Source organism: Meleagris gallopavo, chromosome 8 (assembly GCF_905368555.1).
Source record: "Meleagris gallopavo chromosome 8, MGAL_WU_HG_1.1, whole genome shotgun sequence".
Taxonomy (NCBI): Eukaryota; Metazoa; Chordata; class Aves; order Galliformes; family Phasianidae; genus Meleagris; species Meleagris gallopavo.
Window position 1 is genome coordinate 15,513,594 of NC_139411.1, and position 17,213 is coordinate 15,530,806.

The 17,213-nt window shown below is 42.1% G+C and overlaps 2 protein-coding genes and 1 long non-coding RNA gene across 9 annotated transcripts in view; 2 read left to right on the top strand and 1 right to left on the bottom strand.

Annotated features, from left to right (window-relative positions):
* Nucleotides 1–5,615, top strand: part of USP54 (ubiquitin specific peptidase 54) — a 97,807-nt gene extending 92,192 nt beyond the window's left edge. For all 6 annotated transcript variants that reach the window (XM_085229910.1, XM_085229908.1, XM_085229909.1 and 3 more), the window contains 4 exons: nt 1,428–1,546; nt 2,375–2,515; nt 3,280–3,466; nt 4,179–5,615. In XM_085229910.1, coding sequence (XP_085086036.1) covers nt 1,428–1,546; nt 2,375–2,515; nt 3,280–3,466; nt 4,179–4,837 — 1,106 coding nt within the window. In that variant the 3' untranslated portion in view covers nt 4,838–5,615. The remainder of the gene's footprint in view (nt 1–1,427; nt 1,547–2,374; nt 2,516–3,279; nt 3,467–4,178) is intronic.
* LOC146543864 (uncharacterized) lies at nt 4,640–14,656 on the bottom strand. Its single transcript, XR_014884882.1, has 2 exons — nt 14,108–14,656; nt 4,640–13,978 (listed from the first exon to the last, which is right to left on the bottom strand). It is a non-coding gene; the product is annotated as an uncharacterized LOC146543864 (long non-coding RNA).
* Nucleotides 14,610–17,213, top strand: part of PPP3CB (protein phosphatase 3 catalytic subunit beta) — a 45,580-nt gene continuing 42,976 nt past the window's right edge. Inside the window, exon 1 of one of the 2 annotated variants that reach the window (XM_085229920.1) lies at nt 14,610–14,821. In XM_085229920.1, the coding sequence (XP_085086046.1) occupies nt 14,752–14,821 (70 nt within the window). In that variant the 5' untranslated portion in view covers nt 14,610–14,751. The remainder of the gene's footprint in view (nt 14,822–17,213) is intronic. The other variant, XM_085229921.1, reaches the window with a different exon arrangement.

Below are 17,213 nucleotides of genomic sequence, written 5' to 3' on the forward strand. Positions count from 1 at the left end.
CTGTAGAGGTATGAAATTCTGTTTTTCCTGACAAATCAAGTCTGGCTGTATCTAGAGTGAATGCCATGGTAAAACTCTTGAATAGTTTTTTGTGTTTTTTTCAATTCAGCAGCTCAAGTATTCCATAGAATTCTCATCTTGTACTCTGCTGATAGAGCAGGTCCTAAGACAGCCATTTCGTGCTTTCTTTTGGTTTTCTTTCAGAATTAGGGAAGATCTGACCTTACAGCCTCACAGGTACTTTCTTGCATGAGCTTGGATCAGAAGGTCTTATGTGTGTATCCCTTTATAGCACACTAATTTGGGAACTCTTTTTGGAAAGCCAGCAGGATAGAAACCCAGTTTCTTTAGTGATAACTGGAGCTTCAGATTCTGTCATCAAACACCCTATTTCTTAAGCTTACACTTTTCCTGCCTGTTTTCTTGCTGCATATCTGAAGAATGAGATATGGATATCCTTTTAGAGTAAAGTTTGTCTTTGAGATCTTTACTTCTGGTTTGCTGTGACTTTCGTACTTTTTTCCTAAGTTCTGCAAATGGTGTTTAGAAACAAAATGTTTGAGCCAGTGCATCTACTGTAATAAACTCAATGAAAATATTCTGGGACAGTTCTTTCCTACTTTTAACTTGGATTTCCTCTTCATTTGGAAATAGGGTTTAAGCCATTATGTGATATGTCAATGGTTTTTCTCAGGCCTTTGTATTCAAATTAATGGTAAAAATGTCAGTGTTTCATTACTGAAGCTTTATAACAGAGTACAGGCTCAGACATCCAATCCTCCAAATGCCTTCTCAGAGCAGGAAATGTGCTGTTACCAGCCCCTGGCTTCCTTCGTAGAGAGATTACTTGTCACCATTTTTATTAGACCATTGATCTGCCTGTATGTTCCTTGAGATATTTTAGTATATAACTGGCTGGTCACACACTGAAATCAAGTGTAACTGTAGTGATCTTTATTGAAAATAGCACTTTCAGTTACTTAACCAGGACAAGAATGGCTAACAACCTGTAGCACTGGGTGGGAACAAGTGGATGGACATGTGAGGAACTTAAGTTGGTGGTCTTGTTTATCTCAAGTAACTTAGGTAACTGACTTGGTGGCTATCTTCTGTCCATTTAGCCCCACTAAACTATCCTGGCTCTATATCGAACAAGCACTGATGTGCAACTAAATCATTTGATCTTGGCTTTGCTGAGTGTTTAAATTCACTGTTCCCTAGAAGTTTGTAGAGGGGGAAGTGAAACAGGAGCAAGTGTCTTGATGGACTCTTCCTTTGACAGTGCTGAGAGTTAGTTTAATGTATTAATGTTGAAAGAATCTGCAATTCCTTCTCATTCTGTGTATATAAAGTCTCTATCAATAAACAAAAATGTTCTGTAATGTGGAAATAAGCCTAAAGTTTAATCATAACAACTTCCTTCTCAGTATCTGCAAACCTGAACGCGAGGAAGCTGCATACTACAGCTGGCATGGGTCTCTCGAAAACCCCGACAGCAGAGATCGAGCGCACTCTGTATGGTTCCACTGTCTCTTCTGTCTCCAAGGTGATGACATGTTTACTAAGTTGCTCTAGGGAGGGAAACGCTTAGCCTATGCAAGTGAAAGAAACTTGGAGAGGCAGAATATAGTATTAAGAAGAAAAGGTAGTGGGATCATCAATACTACTCTTAAAGAGAATTTAAAGTGCAACCTAGCTCAGAATTAATAATGAAAATATGAATGACTCATGTTACATGCACCTTGCATGTGACCACGTTACCTCCATTCTGACTCTGAGATCACATACCCCTGAAGACTTAAGATCTATCCTTTTTGAACATACTGACATGAACTGCTTTGCATTTCAGTTTATGATTACTGCTTCTGGATATTACCACTTACAGGAGCACAGATTTCTTTTCCCGTTTTGACTATGTCACTACATGTTTTGAAGGATATTTGCTGTAGTTGGTTTCTGGTCACTTCAGATGAGAGAATATACTTTTTTCTTTTTTCTGAGGGAGATCTGTTTAAATAATTGGTAGTTTAGTGCCTGTAGGAGAATATGTATTCATACAAGTACCTCCTACAGAACTTTCATATTCATTAAATGGAACAAATGGTAACCTTTTTGTCCTGACTTTGGATACTTCTAAAAGAGATAATTTTTCTTTAGTGATATTATACAAAATTTTCATTATAATCAGGTACAAAAGGGTCATTTGCTTTTAGTACTCAAGGTAGTAGGACTCGAGTGAAGCATTTCAAAAAAGAAAAGAACATGGAATTTCAAGAGAGAATCTCTTAAATATATAGTGATCTATTCCCTGTAATAATTACACAAAAATGATGTTACAGAAAGCCTTTTCTGAAGTCTCCAATATTGTCTGCAGGTCACATATACCAGAGAACGTAGCAGGGAACCAGAAGAGGAGGAAATGTACAGTGCAGAGAATTTCCGTCGCATTGCTCGCAGTCTCAGTGGGACAGTTGTCTCGAACAGGGAAGAGACCTTGGTCTCTTCTCACAGTTTTGTAAGTAGAATAATGTGCAGTTTTCCAAAGAGCATGTAGATTTGCTGTTTTCTGACTACATATAGCAGCTTATAAACAAGAAAGCAGACAACTGAGTAATAAGCCATAATGAAAGCTTGTCTTTGTGATTTCTATTCTCTTTCTGGAAGAAGAATGAGCTTTTCTTTAAACAATGAAGTCATTTTTTCAGGAGTCAAGAGTAATACCTTCTGCAACTGTAAGATGTGAGCTAGTGTTCCTTGTCCAGTATACAAGGACATTCAGAATAAACTTCTTACTTTTTGTTAATTAGACTTGAGTAGAAGATAAAAATTGCCAGTAAGGAAAACAGTAACAGATTATTCTTGGTGATGAGCAACATAACCAGCTATAATAATCAATGCTTACTGGCCTGCTGCTGTTTTGTGAATTCAGTTTGTGAACTAAACATTTATGACTGGTTTGTGTGGCTTGTTTTGTTTTCTCCTTGGTATATTTCAGTCTTGGTATATACCAAGTCTCCTCGGAATATTTATCCAAGCATATTCCAATCAAATAATCATCCTAAGTAGCCCACCACTGCAGTAAGAGCCTTACTGGATTGATACAATTTTTGTTTGTATTTCTTCACTTACAAATGCATGGTGGTTTTTTTTGTTGTTGTTGTTGTTTTTTTTCCCAGCAACTCATCCTGTTGGATCAACACCACTGTTGCTTGATTCAACCCAACTCTGTGTTTACTCATCACTTTATGTTTTTTCTTCTCCTTTCTCATTTTATAAAAGGAAGCACCAAATATGAGGAAAATGCCAATGGAAACCAGCCACCGTTCTTCCAGCTCCACTTCCCTTCCTTTCCCCCATGATCCTCCTGTGTTTCCCTTTGATCCCCAGCACACCCCAAACCAGGTGCAGCACCTACCCCATGATGTACTGATGCCCAGCATGGTGGGCAAGGCACGTAAACTGTCAGGTAATCACAGGATTTTTCATCCTCATTCATGATCAAAAGTATTGCTGAAATATATTGCTGCAGATCTTGCCTTTCATAATATACCATCTCCAGAAGTCTGAAAGGATTAAACACATTCTTTTTCTCTTCTGCCCTTCGGAGTTGTTCAGTGATTCTATGCCAAGTAGACATAAAATGATCTTTATGGAAAAATTATGAATATGAATATGAACTTTTAATATGAACTCATGTTTACATCTTTGTGAGATATTTTCTTCAGTGATAGAGCAGCAGTAAAACCCACCACGTTACTGTCATGTATTGAAGTATATCTGCAAGCTACTAGTTCCAGCAAATCACTGTGGTAGTAGAAATAACTAATTTCTGCATTTTTCCACTTGTGAATTACTTTTCCCATGAAAGACATCAAAACCAGTTTAATCTCCGAGCTTTGAAATACTTTGGGCTTCTCCTTGATGACACGAGATGGCAATTAAAGAAATCTTTTGCCCTGTGAAGTCTGTGATAGTAACTGAAGTAGGATAAGCAGAGAGGAAAACGAACGCAAGAAAGAGTGCAATTACTTTTTGTTCAGAATTACACATCAACCATTAGCTGGATGTGTTAGTGATTAAGTTTATCTTCTGTCATGCATTGGCCAGCTGAAAGTTCTGAGAGGAAGCAACAGTACACAAAAAATAACTGAGAAGCCGTTTCTTTTTTTTCCCCCTAGGAGATCAGAAGAACATCGTCCAGAAACTTCTGGTTGTGCCTGACAGGGGTGAAGCTTTCCAAGGTGAAGACTACCCAGGTATGGCACTGAACTATGGCAGTCTCCCTTGTGCAACCAGAGGCACCCTCCCCCAGGGGCAAAAACCTCCTCCTAATCCATGTTCTGGTGGTGGAGCATCAAGTGTCTCTGGCCATTGGCTGAACATGAGCTACCCTGCCAGACAGACAGCGACGTTACCAGATAAACGAATGACGCTCTGGAGGAAATCTGCTGGCCAACCAGGCAAGAGCTTACAGGAAGGCTTCCTCCAACAGCCTTCACAACATAAAATGCGTGAGTCTTATGTCACCAGTTGCAGGCTGCCAGCCAGCACAGACTACAGCACTTTAAGAATACCGCATCGGCCTTCTTGGGATCTCGGTGCCCCTCAAGGTTGTCTTGTGCCCCCTTCCTCCATGAAGGCTCCGGGTCCAAGGAGAGTTGATATGCCTCCAGAAGAAGACTGGCGACAAAACAGCTATACCCCTCAGCCGGGCAGAAGGTGGATGCTGCCAGTGCATGTGAAGGATGGGGCTTTTTCTTCAGCTTCAGAGGCACACAGAAATATGCTGGCTCGAGCAGCAGCAGCTACTGGCACTGTACAAAAAAATGGGTGGTAAGGCCCCATCCACTCCATGCATCATGATAAATCAGTCTGTGAACAGACTATTGCGGTTGCTATAGTGTGGATTATATGGAGACAGCGAACTCTCTCAATCAGTTACCTGTGCCAGTTTTGTCTTACAATGTAGCTATGTAATATGTGGAAACTAATTGCACTGTATTTCTTTTCTGACACTACTGAACTGCTGTCTGGATGGGGAATCTTAGCTATTATAGTCTTGGCCTCTTCTAGCAAAAAGCGTTGTAGGAATGTTAGGCATCAGGGGCATTGGTTTACGGGTAAGTTCAAAAGTATACGCATGTTTTGAAGGAAGATGGCCGTTAATATAAGGACATTTTTAAGGATTTTTTCATGAAATGTAGCTTTGGTAAATTCTTTGCATACGAAGCCAATTACTTTGTTTTCTTCTCCTTCCTCTTCTCTTTCCTTCATAGGGAAAAAATAAACTAACCAACTTCCCAGGTTCCAGTAAATCTACACTTGACAAGCCGGAAGTTAGTAAAACAAACCCAGTTTTCAGTGTACTGAGATCTCATTTCAGAGATCACAGCTCAGTTGCTGCTGAGGAAGTGGCAGGGAGACATTGTTCATTGGTAGACCAGAGTTTTTCCCCACTTCCTTAAGGCAAACTAACAATGCTTCAAACAGAAAAGATTGTTAATGCTGCACGCTTAATGACACCAATGTAAACACAGAATAAGTTTAACTATTTTAGTGTCAAACATACTTGCTTTTGTAAGTATTTTTCAAATAAACCTATGAAAATAGTTCTACTCACCTGTCCGTTTATGAGCTTTCTTTGCTGATGAATTGATCTGAAATTGCTTGTTTTCTTAGACACTGAGTAAATTGTTATGCTTCCTTTACGAAGTTTATATAATAGGTGTGTGTTTAGAGCCAGTGACATCACAAGGGTGTAATTCTATTCCTAGATTTGATGCTTTACACTACTGTAACTTTCCCTTCATAACAGGCACTAGTTACATGTCCTTTGTAACATATTTGAAACTTCCTGGTTGGAGAGAGTGGCGACATCTATTGAATCTATGCAAGATGTATGCAAATGGCATTCTTACCCTTATCCAGAGGGGTATATAGAAATGACTGATGTCATGAAAAATCTCATTGTAATGAGAGTTCTGCTTCTGCTGTTGTATGTATAACCAGATGTGCTGATTATAAGCTGTTAAAACCTGTGCTGTTACATGCTAATATAAAAATGGGACTGCAGATCAGGACCTTCTATCCTGTATCCTGGCCAGCTAGTGGAAGATACAGACTGCCCTCTAGTGCATGGTCTTGCTAATCTGGTCTCACAGGTGTTCTGGGTGAGTATTATAATTTTCATTTCCACTTCATTTCATTTCTTGCACCTTGGTGCTTGATAAGATTTCTGCTCTTGCTGTTTAGTCTGAGTTTGAATTTCATTCATTTTACTAAACGTCATTTTTCAGTTTCTTGTTTCTCAGTAATTAATTGCTATTATGTTGACTGGTTACAATTTCATGTCACTATGTAACATTCAATCATGTTTTACTTTTGGGATCATATTGCACATTTCTGTGTTAATAACTGACCCCCCCAGCTCTAGGGGCAGGATACAAACTCTCTGTACTCTACCATTCCAAAATCCCCTTCCTAATTTTGGCTTTTTCAGAGTGGTTTAGCCAGTTTAATATGAAATATTGAACAATGCTACTAATTTGTAATTTTTTTAATAATTGTTTAAACATAAATCAATGGAATATTACTGTACTGAAACAATGGTTTGATTAAGATTTGTTTCCACACAGGTATGAACCTGTTGGTCTCCTTGGCTGCTCATGGACATATGATAACAAACTGAATTTCCTAGCTGAGGAAGTAGAAGTTGGCTTATAGGAAGTGGCTCCAAGGCAGAACGAAAGTGGGTGCTTGTGTGGTGCGCATCTGATGGAAACATTCCTGTTGCATTTGCTACTCTCGTTGGTACATATTATTGGTCTATATATATTTTTATTTTTATTTTTATTTTTATTTTTTTTTACACCTTTAACAAATCAAGTTGCAGTAGCACCAGTATACAAATGAGGACATAAATATTTTATATTTCTCTCACTATAGCTCTAAAAGAGTCAGGGTACAGAGTGAGGCTCTAAGCAGTCTTAAACTCAGTTATCTAAAACAAAAACAAAAATCTGCCAAAATAAAGCACGAAGACACTTATTCAAGAACCAAAATGTAGTACAAAACATTTGCAAATAAAGAAAATACATATGTTTATTTTTTATTATCATCTTAGCTTTTGCTTCTGTAAAATGTGCAGAACAATCCTGAGCCTAGGCAACTCATCTTTATCACATTAGCACTGGTGTTATTCAATTTTTCTTATCAAAGGAAACTGTTGGTGTTTTATGTTGTTCTTTCATTGGTGGTTGGTTTTTTTGTTGTTTTTTTTCCCACTTATGATTGTTCTAACTCTTATGTTTCAAAATTGATTATAAATCTGTGTATATTAACTGCTTAGTATTAAATTAACTGTACTAGAGACCTGAAGTGGTCAAATTAGGACTTAACTTCTGAAACATTTCCATACCAAGCAGTATGCTAATATATCAGAATAGAAATAAACTGAAGTAGATTCAAGAATACATTTAACATGGAAGGAAATGCAATCCTGAAGACCGACCCTTACTTCTGTAACTTCTGCCTGCAAGTCTTAGTGACATTAGTAAGTCTTGCATTGTGTTTTCACTAACTGCAAACTTTCAGCCCCCTCAGTGATGTTTATTTCTGTACCTAGAAAGTACATTGTGTTAGTTCAATGGCTCATTAAAAATCAGTGCCCATAAGATGGGAGGAAGCTTCCACTAGCAGCTAGCAGGAACTCAGTAGCTATTTTGGAACAGTATTTCTTCTTAAAGCTTATAAGCTCTGACGCATCATAACCATGGTTTTCTTCCTAAATACCTCTGTTACTGGCTGCAGAGTGGTTTAGTGGACAGAACTGCAGTGGAGGGGAAAAAATCTTAGATCTTCATCTTAAATAATTTAGTTTTCCTGAAAGTAAAACATTCACTGCATTTGTACAGTCTCTCAAGGTGTTGTAATATATTTAGACCTGGCTATGTAGGGGGAAAAGAGGAGCAATAATAGGGATTTGGTGTTCTAGTAGTAGCAAACATATGTAAATGTAATCTTTCTGTATATGAAAAAGGAACTACCTAGCACAGTTATTTCTCTTGAAGGCAACCATGTTTGTGCATGCTGTTTATGGAAAACATACTCTGACTTGCTGAGAAGCAAGTCCAGTGGAGCATGTGCTAGAGGGTACAGCACCAGTCAGACACAAAATGAACTTTGCTGCAGAGAAGCGTAAGGTAAGTGCCTAGTTCTTCATAAACAAAGGTTGCAACACCCCACTAAGGTGTGTGTCCTTTCCAAGAGGAAAGGAGAGGAAGGAAACTTTTTCTGATGTTTTCTGTGTTTCCTAACATTGCTGACAGTGATGGTGGGGTAGGAGATAAAAAGTACAGAAAGCATTCCCAGTAACTGGACCACCTTGCATTTAACGTAATTTCATCTATTTGCATGTTTTGGCAGTGTGAATTAACTCCATCTTTGTCATGAATTAATAAGTCACCTCAATTATGCACTGAATGCATAGTTTAGTGAAGAAGAGAAGGTAGATCTGTGAATCACTTTGCGGGAGAGAGAGAAGAGAAGAAAGCAAAAGAAAAGAGAATTTGAGTGGGTTGGAATTGAAGGTAATAGATGGGTGTAAAAGATGAGTAACAAAAACATGTATACATTGCATCTCTTCCCTTAGATGTTTCTATCTTTCTGGAGAATGCTTGGTAATGGGTCTATCTGAATTTTCTCTTTATGTATACGTTCCTAGGCAGAAAGGGTCCTCAGAACCGGAGTACCGCTTTCGCTTTTGAGAATGGAAGATTGATGTAGAGAGTGGTCAGTGATCTTTATAGGACTAATAATGTTTATGGCACTGTAAATTAAACTATGCAGAAACATTTACATACCATTTTATATGTATGTATAATAGGCATAGGGTAAATGGTGTAACGGCTAGGTTGATGTTTATGCCAGCTGAAGCAAAGTTAAAAAAGCGCTTACATTTTTACAGATCCCTCACTTGCATTAGGTATATTTTGGAGTCTCTTAACACTGTGCCATTTCCTGCTTAGCACTGTGAGTTGTAAAAAGCAAAAGTAAGATTTCTACACATCTATGTTTGCTGCCACTAGCATTTCATCACTGCAAATCACTGTTCAGAATGTTTTCAAGCCTAGTTACTTGAACTTGGCTTGAACACACCTCTAATGCACCTTTTGCACTACTTCTTCCACAGTTATTATCACTTTAAAGTTTTGTGCAATGTTGGTAAACTGCACTGACTTAAAAAAGCAAAAACCAGAGTTAACAGATGGCTGGTAGTATAAATCGCAAGCTACTCAACTACCACAGTTTTAGCCTGTTGCACTCACTTCCTCATATTTCCTTCACTTTCTGGTTACTTCACTGAACTGGCTGCTGAAGTACAGAATTATGTTTTGAAAGCAAGTCAAGGCCCCTGACTTTTTGCATACTATCACAATCATAAAAAACAGGCTAAGGCATTCTGGCCTGTGGCACTTAGAAAAATATCACCTAAAATTCTAGGGTTAGGCTAACCAAAACCTAACAGCTACATCTCTAAAATCTCACACCTCTGCAGTAGTGGTACCTCAAACCCTTGCATTGGTTTCTCAAAACATTGTTCACTTGCTCTGTATAAAGCATTCCTTCCCCCTCCCTTATCTAGTTCAAACTTTTCCTTCCTTAGCCTTAAGCTATTGCTCCTTCTTCCATCTGAGACTAAGCAATTCCCTCTTTTCATTTATCTTACTATCTTGATGATAATAATAGACTATAAGCCAGTCACCTCTATTCACTCTAAAAATTGAGTTCACTCTGCTTTTTCCTGCCCTCCTTTGTATTCTCTAGTTTTCTTAAAGCCTCCACGAGCAGAAGACCTAGCTAACAAAGTATTCTAGGTAGGCAGGCCTACGTATAGGACATTATTTTTAAAAAACACTCCATCACTCTAGAACAACTATGATGTAAAAATATGAATTTTTACTTTGAGTTATGTTGATCCATGAACAAGATGTCCTATAGAGAAGAGAAATCCCATGCAATCATTTTAGTTAAATGAAAATTTAGTGAGATAAAATGATTCTCAGATTTGATCTATTACTAAAATGCAGCTTGTCTCCTACCTCATTAATGCATGAACAGCCATGAAGCCTTGTGGCCTTTTTTCTTGTGTGTTCCTGGCAACCACACGGCTGGCCAAAAAGTTTTCCTTGACCATGCTGACTGACTTGTAATGTCAAGGAGAGGTTGAAGGAATAATTTGGTCTCCATCCCAAATCATTGATTTGTCTGACATTTTTCAACTGCAGTGTTGTGGTGATAAAATTTCGTGATGCTGGAGAAAATGGCATAAGTATATGCCTTCCATCTTTCTGAATTATGCTGCATGTTATGAATAATACAGTTTGCCATAAAAACTTGTCTTTGGACAACAAGGAAGTCTTGTGTAGTTCTAAGAAAAAGTTTTCAAGTCATTGTATTGAATACTTACACAGTACGGCAATAGGTCAAAATGCATTGAAGTTAAATTGTGGCTTCTTCTGAGTCACTCTCACAGTTTCTACGAACCGCAGTACCATTTCTGGCAATTCAGAAAGGACCATTTCAAGCAGTCACTACTGAGAGTCAATGAAATGGAACAAGCTCTTCAAAGTTTTGCCTTCCTTATGTTATTCTTCCCTTCTCAGACCTGGTTTATCTCTGCGAGATTTGCTCTATGCATCCTTTCCCTTGGGGTCTGGAATATATCTCTCTCTCTCTCTCCTGTGATTCAGTTTCTTTCTTAGAGTTTTCAAAAAGTCCTCGTTGGGTAATTAGATGATTCTGGGACAATGCATTGTGCCAGTTTTCAAGATTTGTCGCTGTTAGAATCATAAGGGACTGTTCTGACCTCGTGCATGAGATGAATACCGAATTTCACACAGTCACTTTTATGTCTAGCTTCTGCCTGGACTTTTTGTCTGAGGTGACTACTTACTTAAATACATATTCTACTATATCTTGTACTATTTAGATGAGGTGTCAGAGAAATCTGTTTTAACATAACACCTATTTATTTAAACATCTTTTGCGTGCAGCTCAAATATGTACTGCTTTCAGATGGAGCAAGAGAAAGGCAAACATATCTGCATCCCAAATGACTCTCCTCTCTATGGTATAGATTAAGATGGAGTGGCTTGATTATTCCCTGCGCCCATTGCTGGCTTTTTTCTTCACTATGAGAGCAGCTGTTCAAAAAGTATTCTAATGCAAGCTAGAGGAAGGTTGGTATACCAATCAACTGCAATCAGTTGTGTGTTTTGTTTTTTTTTTTTTAAGTGGGTATTAAAATGTGTGGAATGAGTTGGCCACTTGGTGGCAAAGCTGAATGGCAAATAAGATTTTTCATTAATGCTTTTATTTGAGTGGCGTTTGTGGGAGATTTGAGGTAAACTGTCAGCTTTATAAAGGTATGCTGACTTCTGCCTGCAGGGCTGTATTTCAGTACTTGCACTGACTTCCAACAATCATTATGCTACTTGTGGTGCTAGTACAAATTGTTTGGTTTGTTGAAGACAAGAGGTAGTGAATCAAACAGCTTTGCTTTCACTATGAAGTTATATTTGGTAAGCTGGGGCAATGTGAGTGAATGCTCCTTCTAGAGTCTCTAGCTGATTTAGTGACAACACTACCTGAAAGCTTCAATAGCAAGCTAAAGGACTTGCATATAGTTCAGTAATGTCTCTCACTAACACGAGTTCTGTGTTGTCCTCATGTCAAATGCACTTACTCTATATTGTGATGAGACAAGGCAAAATATATTTTAAGAAAACCAAACAAACATTGACAACACCTTGAGAGCAATAAAAAACTGAAATAAATGTGTTAGTAGCTAACTTCTCTTTCTAGGTGTTGTTATCCAAAAAAAAGGGTAATTCAAATTATTTTTAAAGTTTTATAGAGAGATATGACATCACTTATTATTAGCATATGGTCATGCACTGATATATTTTGCAGGGCAGGCAGCAAGCGGATGTAGCAAGCTTGCATCTGTATGAGCCTTTTCTTCAGCTGGTGCCTAACTATCACTGGGAGTATTTCAGCATGGTAACCACTAGGTATGCTGTTTGGCAGCTGATGTCATTTCCTCTCATCATGGCATCAGAACAAAATTATCGGTTGCTCTCAAAGTAATGCCTCTTATTTATTTCTATGAATCTACAACAGCTACAAAGGGCACAATAGTACTATTTCATAGAGCAAGTTTTCAGCTACAAAATACTATTTTTTAGCCTAGTCACAACCATTAGCTATGTATTTTCACCAACCATGAACAAGAACAGCATGCCATTCTCATAAAAATCTGCACCAGTGGAGGTAATCTTTTGTCACTGCTGCTGCTGCTGAAATGCATCACCTCACTGTGCTCACATCCACTGTTTGGTCTCCATCAATGTTCAGTAAGTATCAATGAATGTCAGTGGGTGCCATTTCTTCCACATGGAAGAACTCTAATGTCTGGTGTCTGACATGGAAGTGCATATGAAGCATTTTGTCAGACTACCCCTCTGCTGCCATGTGTCATATGGCAACAAAATGTAATGTACTGGTGGGAAGGTTCAACCTCTGCTGCCAATATCACCAACATCTGCCTCATAAAATAAGGGGCATTATTTTCTGAGCAGCCTTCGTAGTATGCTTTTTTCTCACTCAGAATTTTGTGTCAGCCCGTCACTTCACATCCCTAGGGATGTGAAGGTACATTAATTGTGGGCTCAAGAGAGAAGGAAGCAACTGAAAGAGGCATCTCTTCTGCAGTTCTGCCTCAGGTGAGGTGAGAAAGACCTGGCTATACCAAGCAAGGTCTTAGGCTTTCTCTGTGTTTGGTAGTATATGGGACAACTGCATTTTTCTCTGTTGTTTCACACTGTCAAACATCAAAACTGCATTTATTGCTGAGCTTCACTTTATTCTGAAAGACTCTGAATTCATTATTCTATCCTTGTTCGAGCGGGTGCACTTCAAGCTAATTCTAAGGCATTGGGAGCAATGTGTACTTACTGCCCTCCCTACCCCATACTCTCCCTGCATGTTGTGAACTGAAAGATATGGATGATGTTGAAGCAAATGAGCTTTTTTTCCATCTAAGAACCAGACCCTTTAAATTGGTTGTACAGTGACAGACATTTGCAGAACATGTGGTATGAAGTAGTAATTCTGTAGTAATACTGGGGAGCTTAGCAGTAAATCCAGAGTAGTGATCCCGGATTTCTTTGTGGTACATACTCTAATGTATCTCAGCTCTCTGTGTGCATGCACACATTTAACTCGTGGACAGTGAATTAATAGAATTATGTTTTCTAAAGCTGTTTTGAAGTCTTAGGTAGTCCATTAATAAATAGCCCAAATGGCTATAATTCTGGTTCCCTTAAGTTTAGCAGTTGATTCGGATGAATGTTTTCAATTTTAAAGTGATATTTCATTCAAAATTTCTCACCTGGACTGTCTTGGTCATGTAATAAATTAAAAAAAAAAAAAAAAAAAAAGTCAAACCAAGCTCTTGGGTAAGCTATCAGTTCTTATACGTTTTTGGTGCTCAAGCAGCTTTTTGTGCTCGAACTGCTGGGTACTGAACCTCAGCTGTTGGTCTTCTCCTTCTGACCTGGGTAGGGCAAGAGCAATGCTTCGCTGTGAACTTTGGCTTTGGAACTGTGTTTCCATAATTCCTGATTGACTGTGGGGAGTAGCACAGCTCAGTACAGCTCTTACACATTTCTCACTTATTAGCCATAATTCAAAGCAGCAGCTGTATAGATAGATGTATGGTGCGTTCCTCTAGGTATAGTTTTATGTACGTGCATAGATGCCTGCTAGATAGGGCTGGGTTTGTTGGCAGCGCAGTAAATGGGTGTTTCATTCAGAGGGCATTTGGTTGGGTTGGTTGCTCGTTGTTCCCTCGTTTTTAACCCGGGTAGTTCTTGCGATCTGCACAGCTCTGTACTGGTAGAACTGAGAAGAGAGGCTGAAATTAAGAGGAAAGCAACAAATACTGTTTTTGTTGTTGTTAGGGAGGGATGGGGGGAATTCTTGGTTTGTTTTCTAAGTCAGCGATTTATATTATGGAATAGTGACAGAGCGTGAGCTGCCTTACCCGCACACGGCTACGGCCCCGGGGCGCTGCGGGCACAGGTGCGGGGCGGAAGCTGCCTCAGCCCGCAGGCCGCCGCTGCCGCCCGCCACCTCACAAAATGGCTCCTCCGGCGCGGGGGCGGCCCCGCGGAGCTCTCCATGGTGGCCGGCGGCTCCGCGCCGTTCCGCCGCCCCTCTGCTGGGGCCCGGCGCCCGCTCGGCCCGGGGTGGGGGGGAAGCGGCAGGGCGCTCCCGGCTCCCCCGGCGTCGCCTCCGCCCTGAGCCGGGGCAGCCCGCGACGCCGGGCCGCAGCCCCCGCCCCTTCCTCTCCGCGCCGCCCCGCGGGGAGCGGAGTTTCGCTACGCTCCCTTACGGCCGCGCCGCCGGCTCGGCGGAGCCAGGAGTTTCGCCACGCTCCCGCAGTCCCCTCGTGGGGCGGCGGCGCGGTGCATGCCGGGCCCGAGGCAGACCGTCCCTTCGCTGCGCGAGGAGCTGGGAGCCGCGCCTGCCGCCATGTTCCGCCGGGCCGCCGCCGCCCGGGGCCTCTAGCTGCCCGCGCCCCGCCCGCCGCCCCGCGCCCCTCTACCGCCCGCCCGCGGGCGGAGGAGGCGGACGAAGGCGCCACCGCGCCCAGCAGCCGCCGCCGGAGCCCGGCGGCGCTCAGCGATGTCCGCCAAGGAGGGGAGCAAGGTGCTGCTGCTGCCGCCACACGCCACCAGCGAGCGCGCCGTCAAGGGTGAGCGAGCCGCGGCCCCGCGCCGCCTCGGGGGGGACCCGGCCCGGCGGAGCGCGGGGGCGGCCGGCCGGACCTCCGGCGGGAGGCCGCGAGGACCGGTGGCCCTGGGCGGGGACCGCGCCCGCAGGTGGGGAGCGGGGGCGCGGGGCGAGGAAAAGCGGGGCCGGCTTTGTTCCGCGGGGAGATGCTGCGCTGGGCGCCGCCGGGGGAAGGCGTCGCTCGGGTCGGGCGGCCGCTGCGAGGCCGGCCCTGCGTGGGGGTGAGCCGGGCGGGCGGCCTCGTAGCCCGAGGCCTGTGCAGCGGCCCCGCGTGCGGCCCGGCCGCGCCTGGCACCGTCCCGCGGGGGCTGCTCGCCCGGGGCGTCGGGCCCTTCGAGCTCTGCGGGGTTCTCTGCCGTCTGCGCATTGATTCCGGGTCGTGATGCCGGGAAAAAAGAGCCGCAGCCTCTGCCATTGGCGGTCGGTTCTGATGGATGGACTCGCCTTGATCCGTTTTCTTTCTGGATATCAGGGTTTTACTAGAAGTCTCTAAAAGCCAAACGTTACGCTGCTGGGAGGAAAAGGTAAAAGGTTTTAAAGCAGGTAGCTCCGTGTGACACTGAGGCTGTCTGGCGACCACAGTACTGTGAAACGCAGCTCACTGAGCGTGTCATCTTAGTATTTCAAGGAGAGTAACCCCTTGCAACTGCAGCACTGTACTTGTTAGATTTAACCTTTCTGTTTGGATGATGCCATCAGTAATGAGCATTTCAGCTCTTTGCTTGCTTGGATGACAGGTAGCACGCAGAGGTCTGACATAGTGCTGCATTTGGCTGTAGCACTGTGAGTGTGGCTTTGTGGCAGCAGACTGGGGCAGCTGGAAATCTGTGGCTGTGTACAAAGCAGTCTGGTTGCAGGGCTGACATTCCTAAGAGCACGCAATCCAACTGATTTCAGAGGAGAGATCCTGTTCATTTTGCTTAACGGTTTGTCTTGGGAAATGAAGGGAATGCTTTTCTCTTCAGCAGGTGCTAATTAAAGCCTCCGAAGCCTGTAACGTTTTGGAAATCTGCACATTTCCCAGTGTGCTGGAAACCTTTGCTCGTAGTGAGTTGCTACCCATTGGGGATTGCTTAACCTGTTGATTTGTCTGAATGCATTGTGAGAGTAAAAGTAGAAAACAATAGAACTGGCAAATTAGGGACTTGTGTTAATTAGAGCTGTTGGTGCTAAACTATTATAGCGGTGTTTAGGTTTGCTGAGGTCTTACAGCTCTGCTGCAATCTGTTGTAACAAATATAAATTTCTTCAGACAATGTGGGAGAACCTGCTGATTTCCAAAGACTCTAACTCTGCTTGTTAGGTGATGCCTGCGAATCTGGTTGCTAAAAGCTAGAAGGGGTAGGTAGGGCTTGCTTCATTCTAGCAGGATCACAACCTGAGGCTACGGTGTTTCTCTGAACCTAGTTGTGTGGGATAGAGATGTTGTAAAGGTAAGCAGGCCTTGGTACCTTCATCTGGAAGAATTACAGCCAATTCGGTGTTCATACAGTGGCATTTTTCTCTTCTTTCTGACAGCCTGCCTGCTCTATACCTACTGTGCTGAACTGTAGGGTTCTGGAAGGAGCCGGGCAGCTGTGCTGAGCTGTGTTCTTAGCATGAAGGGCAGATGGCTCCACCACCGCCTGCCCCAATGAGGTGCTGTGCAGCTTGAAATATTTCAATAGCAACCCCAGTGTAGCAGGATTGCAGGTTGTGTCAGGGCATAGCGGGTGTATCTGTGCAACAGAAATACATTTGTTGAAAGCATGCTAAAATGTGACATCTCTGTTCACAAATAGATGTGCTACCTCTCACATTCAGGGAGTGCTCCCCATACTCTTACCTATGGCACAATGAACAAATTACAGGGATGGTGATGCTAGTTGAAAATAGATGGGCCCTCTGCTTTTGTCAAGACAGCACTGTGTGCTGGGAACAGAAAATATTAATTTATTCTGATAAAAATGCATGGACCGGGTGTGCTGGTGAAATTGTTGAGTGGTTAAATAATGTCCTGTACTTTCTAATTCTTGAATGCTGAAGAATCATTGTAGAATTGAGAGCTTTTCAATGAAGTATCAAGTCTGTCACTGATAGTTATTAATGAATTTATTTACTGGAATACGTTTCTAGGAATCTGCTTAAGGCAATCGTTTTTCACCACCATTCAAAAGCACTATGGGTTGGAAAACCATATAAGAGGTTCTTGGATGCTGTCAGCTCCATTCCCAGAAGAAATCTGTTTGAGGCATCCAGGTTTTCTGCCTCTCATTGCTGAGGCATTTCTTTTATAACAGCCGCAGAACTTAGAAGAAAAATGCAGTAATGTTACCTGGTGTGTCTGTGCAGTAGAGCATTGGGCTGTATTTTTC